This window comes from Condylura cristata, unplaced genomic scaffold (assembly GCF_000260355.1).
Source record: "Condylura cristata isolate star-nosed mole 26May11 unplaced genomic scaffold, ConCri1.0 scaffold00033, whole genome shotgun sequence".
NCBI classification, from domain to species: Eukaryota; Metazoa; Chordata; class Mammalia; order Eulipotyphla; family Talpidae; genus Condylura; species Condylura cristata.
Window position 1 is genome coordinate 14898416 of NW_004567134.1, and position 9971 is coordinate 14908386.

The window sequence follows — 9971 nt, forward strand, 5'->3', positions numbered from 1 at the left end:
TTAACAGAATGTCCTGCCTTAGTTTCTAACTCTCGGAGGCAACCCCCAAGTATGAAGAGCTGTGGGTAGGTTCCGTCTTGGGGGAGAGGGGCCGCTACCCCAGGCTGCAGGGTGAGTTTGTATGCTGGAGGACTGTCCACTGGACAGCTCACCAGGGAGCCTGAGACGCTGGCACTCAAGCTCCTTTGCCTCCTCCTGCAGCTGGTAAGACGGCACGTGGCTGGAGGGCACAGGCCTCGCTTATGCCTGGGTATCGGCCTGGTTGTGCACGACTCAGCAGGCCACAGGATATACGCTACTACCGCACACACAGTGAAACAAAGAAGTTGGTTTCTACTGTACTTAGGAAGAGATTAGTGGCCGCTTAACCCTGATTCAGCAGGAGACTCCCCAAGCTGCCCACACCCTGTTTATCCCACACGGGGATGTTACGTCTTTCTGGAAACTGTGCCTCAGACCTCAGATGAAGACTTGGCGAGGCCGCCCTAGCACCTCGAGGCAGGAGGGCGTGCTGACCGCATGCGCGGACTCCGGTCTGGCATATTCTACGGTGGGCCCGGAGTCTGTCATGTGGCTGTGACGAAGCCGGACTTCGCCTCCCAGAGAGCCTGCCAGGTCCTGCTCGTGACCGTCAAGGAGGCAGGCCACTCTTACGCGGTCAGCGCTTTCATTTGGGAGCCCAGACACCGCCACCGCGCGCTCTGTGCATTTAAAACAGTGGTTCTCGGTTGTCTCTGAATCTCCTTTCTTTGAACGTCAATTTTTGAGTCAGTGTGTACTTTGCTGGCGAAGTGATCCACAACTTTCATCAAAAACCTTGACTCAAAATATGTGAAAAAAATGAATCAAAGGTCTCACAGCCCCGCGGAGCAGGTCTGGAAGGAGGGAGCCACGCACACATGCAGGAGGCGGGTGCCCCGCTCCCAGCACCGGGGGTCCGGGCGCTGGGGTGGCCTCCTCCCTCCACAGGCTCTCGTACCAGCTACACGCCGGGAGGCTCGCTCTTCATCTGAGCCCACGCCTGCCTTGCGGGGTGCTGCAAGGGCGAGAGAGAACAAGTGTAGCTGCTGGACCAGCGTCTGCTACTATGTGACGGTGGGGCTTAGAGGAAACTTGAGAAATACCATCTGGACTCAACGCCTGTTACCTTTAAAAGTACAAATTCCGGCCCTCCCTGGTGGCGCAGAGGGTTAAAGCACAGCACTGGGAAGCTGAAGCCACTTCCCCATGAGTTCGATCCCCGCCTGCCCCCGAGGTGACCACAGGGCGCGGCAGACCTCTCCTGACCCGCCCGCTGCTCCCCTTAGCAGTGTACTTCGTCAGCCTGCCTGTTCTGCTCCCCACTCTGTCTCTGGTGAAGCCTCTTGCCGCCTCTGAGCTTCTGGCCTGTACCCCAGTTCTGTATGCACAAATAAATAAATCTTAAAAAAAAAAATTCCACTTTAACGGATGGAAGCATCCGCTTCCATCAGCTGCTCCGAGAGAGGAGGGCGGAGCTGGGGGTTCAGGGGCTGCGTCAGTGCGGGGTCCCGAGGTGGCTCTTGTGTGTGGTTCTGACCTGACCTGTCATTTGGTGTCTCTATGTCCGTCCTTCTGTTCTTCTGCCAAATGCCAGAGACACACCTGCATTCCTGCCTCTCCTGACCTCACAGAATCGTTCTGAGATGCAAATGAGGCTCTGGCTACCTAGCACAGAGGAGGAAGCCAGCAAGGAAGCCAGCTTGTGGTTGGAAAGAGCCAGAAACAGTGGCGGTGTCACGTGGCCCACGGGTCACATGTCCTCCTGTTGGCTGGTGATGCCTTTAAAAGCCAAACTCCACCGAGACTCACCCCAAATGCCACTTAAGAAGTGGCAGGAGGAGAGAGGTGAAAAGCAAAAGCTGGAAAACGTTGAGGGGGAGAGAGGCAGATTATGGTCTCCGTTTTGATTGGGGGGAGCATAATTTTCTGACAGGATGTGTCGTAGTGACATCTTTGGACACCCTAAGTCCACAGAGGAGATGGAAGTTGTAACCTGAAAATTTTTTATAAACAATCTCCATTCCAGGGCACCCCCTTTCATGCGTCAGGCTGGTGCCACGAGTCTGTCGGGTAAAGAGAAGGCCTCGTGACGGCAACTGAAAATGTGAATCTTGCAAAAGACAGTGGGATTCATGAGGCCGCGGAAGGTGCTCAACTTACAAGCAAAGCAGATTTGGAAGATGAACACCTGGGAGTGCTACTCAAGAACTCAAGTTGAAAACAGCAGCTGGGGTGAGGCTGCGCCCGGCATCTCCAAAGCATTTTGGAGGGCAGAGTGTGGGTGTGGGTGGCGTTTATGGGCGGTCCATTCATTAGCGGTGATTCGTACGGTAACTGGGCAGCCTGTTATCTCGTGATGACCAGATATAGCTGCACTACCGATGTTTAATAACCCCCAGGAGGATTACTGTGGGCACATCCTAAGCCGTGGCACCTGAGAATGTGACCTTTTGTGGAAACAGGGTCTTTGCAGGGGCGATCGAGTTAAGCTGAGGCCAGACTGACCAGTCTCCTTACAGAAGAGGGATATCTGGACTCAGACATGCAGGGGCTCACGGAAAAATGCCACGTAATGAGGTGGGGCAGAGGCCGGAGTGGTGAGTGCACAGGCCTGGGATGGCCAGCCGGCAGCCAGCAGAGGCAGGGAAGGGTCTGGCCTGGAGCCCTGAGGAAGCACAGCTCTGCCAGACTCCTGGTGATGGACACCTGGCCTCCAGAACTGTGAGAGTAAATTTCTGTTCTTTTAAGCCACCGAGTTTGTGGTACTTTGCAGCAATAGCCCTAAGACACCATTCAGAGGCCCGTCACATCCCTGGAATGTTACCGGTGGGGCTCCAAAGGGCTGGCCTTCATATAGAGGCCTTCCGGGGCAGACCCTCCGGAGTCCAGGCGCCTGACCGGGGGCAGCTCTGCCGATGGGTTTCGCTTTGTTTCTGGGGTCCAGGTTTTGGGGGCAGCAGCCTAGCTGGCCGTGCATCCAGGGACAGGGCTCTGCGGGGTCTCAGCGCGTCCCTGGAGCCCCACTCCCCTGGCCCTCAGCCACTAAGCCAGCCCCAGGGCCACGGCGTCCTGGCCGCTCCTCTGGCTGCAGGGTTACTGGGCACCCAGGGAGCTGTCAGCTTCTGCTGATGCGTGCTTGAAATGAGAAATCACGGGCTTGAGGAGTTTTAGATGGTTTCACGGAAGAGCTGTACCTCAGGGACGATGAGGATTGGGGTGGATGAACGTGGCGTCGACAGGCTCCTGCCCAGAGACCACTGAGTACGGGCCGCGGAGGCGAGCCAGGCGTGGCCCCGTCGCCACAGCTGACTAAACCTCAGTGAATGACGCCATAGTTAGGGGCGCCAAGGCCGGCTCGGCTCTGGCCCCTGGAGCCAGCTCTTGGCTGGAAGGAGGGTGGACGAGGGCTGGGTGGACGAGGGCTGGGCGCGCTGGAACAGGCGGGCAGTTAAGGGGCGGGGGGGGGCGGTGTTCGGGAAATGGGACCAGCGTGAACAGGCGTCCAGCAGGACCCAGCTGGGGAGAGGGAGGAGGGACAGCCTCTGTGCAGGCCTCTTGCGCTGACCCCAGGGACACGGCCATCTGTGCCTACACAGGCAGGAAGCCAGCACTCCAGCCACGACTAAGCCTCTTAGCGCTTAAAGAGGTATACATTACTGGGTAATTGCTACACTCTGGAAGGAGTTCAGCTGGCTGAGGATCTGGCTGAGGATTATTTTTAAAAATAAACTTACTGAGAACATTTCAAATATGATTTGATCCACATTAAATTCAGACACAATTTTCAAGGGTATACCTACTACGAAAATGAGTCCATCAAAATAAAAGGCTGTGAAAAAGCCATCTAAAATCAGATCTGACTCAACCCGTAACCCTGACCAAGGCCAAGGGTCACCATCACTTACTTTTTAGCGGTGATTATAGGCCAGTCTGTCTTCACATCTGTAATGACAAACAAGTTCTATTAGTTCAGACAAACTCGCCTTATGTGAAAAAAATAAACGCTGAAAAATAAGAAAAAGAGGGTCCAGAGTCCCGAGATCACACACCTGGATGTCTGGTTGATGCTGTCTAGCCAGCAACAGCAAGCCCAGCACCCTGCCCCGCCCCCGGCAGGAGAGGCTGGCTTGGCACACACGCTTCCTGGCTCACGAGACCAGGCGATGCCCAGCTCAGCGGCCGCAGCGCGGAAGAGGACCCTCTCGGCCACCCTGAATGCTTATGCCCTGTGTTTTTTTCAGATATGCAAAACTTCATTACATATTTATTTTTCTTATTCCTGGGAAGCTTCTCTCCCCTGCTCCCTCAGGAGCTCGTAAGTGTGTACAGGAGAGCAAGCACACTTAAAAAAAATTATTAAAGAGGCACAAGATGATACCCACAGGCATCAGTCTGCTTTGAAGAGGGAGTGCAGCCCGCAGGCAGCCAGGGAACCGAGGTTCGTGAGACTGCCTCACCCTCCGGGACCGACAGCTTAATCCCTCCACTTAAGACCCAGGGATAAAGATGACTACGCAGTCCAAGAAGAGTAGATCTGTTTCCAAACACACTCCTGGGTGGGTCCCTGCTTTCAGCTTGAGGTGATGCGGAGTCTTTCCGTGCCCGGCCCTCCCCATGTTGCGCTATGAGCGCCTCTTACTTTTTATGGTTTATTTTGCACACACGTGAGTGAATACTTTCTTTGAATGTAACATCATCTTGGAATGACAGGCCTGCCAGTTAAAAGCACTGGTTTGTTCACATGTGACTGAACTTTCAATGAGACGGCCCCGGGGAGTTCACCTAAGAATCCTTTCGCTTTGACTAGAATTATTTTAGTTGCCTTTGGGGGCGGTAACATTGTCAGAGTGCACGCTATTTCTCTGGAATTTTACTCTGCAATCAGAGGTGTTAAGATCAAAAAATGAAAGGAAATGATGATTTGCCAAAAGAGTGGAATGACAGCCAGGCTTACCTTTCCACTTAGCAACTAACTGAGGATCTGAGATTGTGAAGTTTGGGCGACTTCTGGACAGGATACCTTTTCCAAAATAACCCTTGAGAGAGAGAGAAGAGTTAGATTTGACAGAAGAAGAAAAACGATTTGAGTTACCAAGAGATTTGCTCTAGTCATAGCTCCACAGCGTCCCTCTGATTACCAAAGGCCTTGGCATTTCTCTGGGGTCCTTTGGAGGATGCTAGTGTGCTTTCTGTAAACCTCATGTGTCTCAGAATCGATGATTTCAGTCCCAGTCCGATGCACTGAAGGCAACGGGCACACAGAGGCAGGTTTTGCGCCCATAAGTGGGTCAGGAGCCAAGCCTACCAGAGACCAAAAGTCCCTGATTCTCTTGTACCCAGAATCAAAGAGTTCCTCTCCTTCCAGCTGATTCTAAAGCAACACAGGTGGCCACCTACCCATTTAAAATAAGTATAAAATATTGAAACCTGGAGAAAGTTGAAATAAAGATTTAACAAGCAGAAGTCACGCAGTGATCAGCGCTTTGCAAACCTGGTTGCTCAAGAGTATGGATCGTGCATGTAGGAGGTGCATTTTTGAGACAAGAGGATCAGAGCCAGGACCCACTGTGCTGAAGGACGATGGACGCTCCGACTGGGCTGCAATGCTAAAGAGCTCGTGAACTGCACACGTACGATGGAGACTTCATAGCTGCAAATCAAACCTCAATAAAGCTCAATGAAATCCCCCGTGCCCCCAGCAAGTTAGGGAATAAACTATGGGTTAAAGTCAGCGATCTCAACCCAAGCCTTTCACTGATAGAGAGGGGCAAAGGAAGACATCCCTGGGGTCCCTGGGGAGGGCAGACAAGGAGCCAGAGTCCGAGCTGGAGCCTCGTGCAGTCTGTCCCCCAGCCAGCCTGTGGCAGCTGGGAATGGAACGAGAGTGAGTGGGTGTTTCACTTTTTGCCCATTATACATCTGTAAATTGCTTGAGAACATTTTTTTTTTTACAATGGACATGCATAGTTTTATAATTGAGAGAGACCAGAATGGGAAACGCCCGCCCCTACTTCACGCCGAGCAGGCTCTCCCACGGGAGTGACCATCATCCCCAGGGCTCCTGGCTCTGGCCTCACGTCACTCTGTTCCTACGCTGGACTGTGGGAGGGGGCAGGGCTGTTTCTGGCTTGTGTTTTGGGTACACGGGGTGGGGAGGAGAAGAAACACCGCTGGCCCAGGACCGTCAGGCCCGGCCACTAGCACCTGCCTGCCCATACAGCTGCTCCATATCTTCTGCGTTCCTCACGAGGACATTGTTGCTGATGATTTCGGCACGGAATATTCTGAATTCTTTCTTCGGACTACAGTCCTGACCAAAAGGGATGGGCAGCGGAGACTCGTAACTCTCATATACTCTTCTCTTCCTCTTTGGGGCGTGGAAAACAGCTTCTGCCATGGTCCAAGAGTACCTCCTCTTTAAAGGGTAGACAGAGCAGAGAGAAACGGGTAAACGTTGATGGCACTGGTCAGAAATGTGAATACATTTATACTCACACTCAGAAGGCTTCGTGGCCTTTGGGAAAATATTTATAAAGCAGTGAAATGCAGTCCATATAGTAGTGAGAACATCTTGCAGGAGCAGTAAAAACCCATTCACCTTGAATATCTCAATTCCCACAACGATGTCCAAGAATTCAGTTGCATTTTTTTTCTTTTAAGGTTTTTACTTTGCATACAAGAGCAAAGTCTAGGCCTGGGGGTGGGGGGGGGGTGAGTGAGAGGATTCACCAGAGACAGAGTGGGGAGCAGAACAGGCAGACCGACTAAAATATACTGCTGAGGGGGAGCAGTGAGGAGACAAGAGAGGTCTGCTGTGCCCTATGGGTCAGCTCCCTGGCTGGGATCAAACTCAAGGGTCTGGCGATAGCACTGAGACTTAAGTTGTTCCAGGCCACCAGGCAGGCCCCCAGACGGAGGCCCAAGGACCTGGGCAAAGGCACAATGTCACACAAAGGAGCCCTGGCCCCGAGGTCTAGCACAACAGGTCGCTATGAGGACTACTTCCCGCTTACAGAGAACCAGAGCCCATCATCAGAGGTGCGGAGGGAACAAAGATACAAACCAAAAAAACCTGTCCCCAAAGCCTTAATCCCAGAGCACATCATTTCCAAAAGAAGTTTGAAACACATTCCAGACAGCGGGTGGATCAGCTTCACTTTTTAAGGTAAATCAACAATAATGACAATGACAGCAGCAGCTGTCATTTCAAGGTGAGCCACCAAACTAAGACCAGGCATGCTAAAACCAGATGGTTGGGACTGGAATTCAGCTTCACCAGTTCCTAACTTCTGGGCAAAAATCTACTCAATCTCTCTGTGCTTGGTTTCCTCACCAGCAAAATAAGGGTAAAAAGAGATTCTGGGAGTTAGGAGCCATGGAGCACTTAGAAAAGTGCTTGAACACACCGAGTGTCCGCAGCCCAGCACAGGGGAAAGGAGAGGGTGGTAAGGAAAGAGGGGCTGGTAAGACCAGTTACAGGGGAGACTGGGGTTCAACAGGTAGCCAAGGTTGCCAACGACTGGTGACAGAGTGGCCAATCCAAACCCAATCCCAAATGCCCCTGAGGGACACAGCTCTATCACAGCCCCCGTAGAGAGGCGGGAAGAGGGGGCCGGGGCTGTGCACTCACAGGGACCTGCCTTTCCTCAACCCCTGCGGACTGATTTCAGAAGCCTGTGGTGTTTGTTTATTTTTCTATCAAAAGCAGGGCCTGTTGCCCCATCAAGCAGACAAGCTAACACCATTAGGTGCACAGTAAATGTTTATTCAAAAACAAACAAAACAAAAAGGGGAAAGGAGGGTCCATTTACTTTTCCACCCCCTTGGGGCCACCTTGCCAAAAAAGTCTGGCTAAGACCTCCAGCCAGCCAACTTGGCCCCCAATTAAATGTGTTTGAAGCTCCAACTGCACACCTCCCGGGCTGGGAGGGGCAGCGAGAGGTTCAAGGCCAGCAGGCGGCCTCCGGGAAGCTTTCAAGTCAGAACCCGAGACAAGTCACACAAACAAACAGCCCTTTGAAGGCTGCAGTGCGGATTAACCCCGTTCTGGGCGGGCCACGCGCTGCGCGCTGGCCAGCGGCGGCCACCGCGAGGAAGGGCCCGCACGAAGCCGGCGAGGCGCGAGCCCAGTCCCTTGGCTGCTTCCCTTGGTGCCCCCAAGCCGCCACCCTGCCAGCCACCCCACTGGCTGAGGCCCCTCGAGGGCACCTAAGGGGTCTGAGGCATTTTGGCGCCCTCGCACCGGACACGTTTCCGGGAAGCTCGAAGAAACGGGTACGAAGAGCTGTGGGTGCACAGAGAAGGGAGACGGGTTCATTCCGACAGGACGCGAAAGAGGGGTACGCGATCGCGCCCCGTCGGGCCCTGCAGTGCGACCCCGGGGGAATGTCGGGGCCCAGCTCGCGCTCGCCCGAGCGCGCTCTCCCGGAAGGCCGGGTTTGCTCGCGTCCCGCTCCCTCGCCGGACGCCTTACCTGCTCCGGCCCCACGCGCTGGCCGTTACCTGGCAACGCCGGCGCGCGCGGACCCCGCTGCCGTAAAGCGGTGCAGTCGCAAAGCCGGCCGAGTGCGCAGCCGCACAACTGGCGGAAACGCGCCTGCGCAGTGCGGACTGGAGGCGGTTCTTCTGGTCTCCCGCACGCTCTGGCGGGGTCTATGGTGCGGGCTGCACAGTCCTCCCTATGCGGCGCTCTTCTGGTTTAATCCTCACAAAAATCCCCCAGGAACCGCTTTATGTTGAGATATAGAGTTTCTCATCCAATGTCACCTAGCTAGAAGGTAGTGAGGCCCGAGCCCAGGTCAAAAGAAAGGGACCATGAGCAAAGCCCGGAAGCTGACCTCAGCTTCCCGGTCAGGTCACCGCGTGAAATGCAGCATGCAGGTTACGTAGAAGGGAGCCTCTTGCAGACACCTGACCAAAAGCCACAGTGGGCGCCAGGAAAGGACAGCTGGGCAGTAGTCACACCTTTGAATTCCCACCACGCCCCCCCTGCTGTGTGGCCTTGAGTGAGTGGCTTAGCCTTCCAGAGTCTCAGTTTCCTCTACTGAAAAATGAGTCATCAGGGATTGTGAGATAATAAAAATGCCTCGGGACGTGTAAAAATTTGTCCTTGCCGCCCCACCCTGGTGGCACAGCAGGTTAAGGCGCAGCAGTAAGAGGCTAAAGCCACTGCAGCACGAGTTCGATCCCCACCCCGGAGGTGACCCACATGGCGCAGCAGACCTCTCCTGACCCGCCCGCTGCTCCCCTCAGCAGTGGACTTCATCAGTCAGCCTGTTCTGCTCCCCGCTCTGTCACTGGTGAAGCCTCTCACTGGCCCTGCACCTCTGGTCTGTACCCCAATTCTGTACGCATAAATAAATCTTAAAAAAAATTCATCCTTGCCTGGTTATTTTAAGGGAGGCCTGCTAGGGAGTCTGATACCTACCTTCTGGAAGGTGAATCCCGGGCTCCTCAAAGCACAAACCACTCGTGCTGGAAAGGAGTTGGTGTGGGGAGCAGGGCAGCGTGGCAAATAACTGGGCTGTGCGCATTTGGTAGGAAGAGCTCATGGTTCTGCATTCAGTGGTCATGCTGCCCACAAGGCCCTTAACCGCTTGGCCAAAGGAATCTTGTGTGAAAAAGAACTTCAGCAAGATTCACAGAACAGTGAGTGGTGGGGGGAGGGGTATGGGTTAGACAGGGAAGAGAGAGCTGGAAGGAGGCTGTAACTGCCAACTTAGGATCACTGTTTTTAGAATTGAAGGGTTTAACAACGAGAAGGGATTCTGAGATTGTCCAGTTTGACTTCTTTATAGACCTGACAAAGAAAAAAGACTGGGAGGCATTAGCCGAGTGAGTGTGAGAACAGAGTCCGGTCTCCTGAGGCTCAGCTGGGTGGGTCTCCTGAGGCTCAGCTGGGTGGGTCTCCTGAGGCTCAGCTGGGTGGGTCTCCTGAGGCTCAGCTGGGT

The 9971-nt window shown here is 54.0% G+C and overlaps 1 protein-coding gene across 1 annotated transcript in view; it reads right to left on the minus strand.

Moving 5' to 3' along the window:
* TSEN2 (TSEN2 tRNA splicing endonuclease subunit) overlaps window positions 1–8534 on the minus strand; it is a 23059-nt gene extending 14525 nt beyond the window's left edge. The window contains exons 1-4 of the mRNA XM_012732084.1: window positions 8495–8534; window positions 6230–6436; window positions 4976–5057; window positions 3927–3963 (exon numbers count right to left, since the gene is read on the minus strand). Coding sequence (XP_012587538.1) covers window positions 3927–3963; window positions 4976–5057; window positions 6230–6418 — 308 coding nt within the window. The 5' untranslated portion in view covers window positions 6419–6436; window positions 8495–8534. The remainder of the gene's footprint in view (window positions 1–3926; window positions 3964–4975; window positions 5058–6229; window positions 6437–8494) is intronic.
* Between the last annotated feature and the right edge of the window lie 1437 nt (window positions 8535–9971).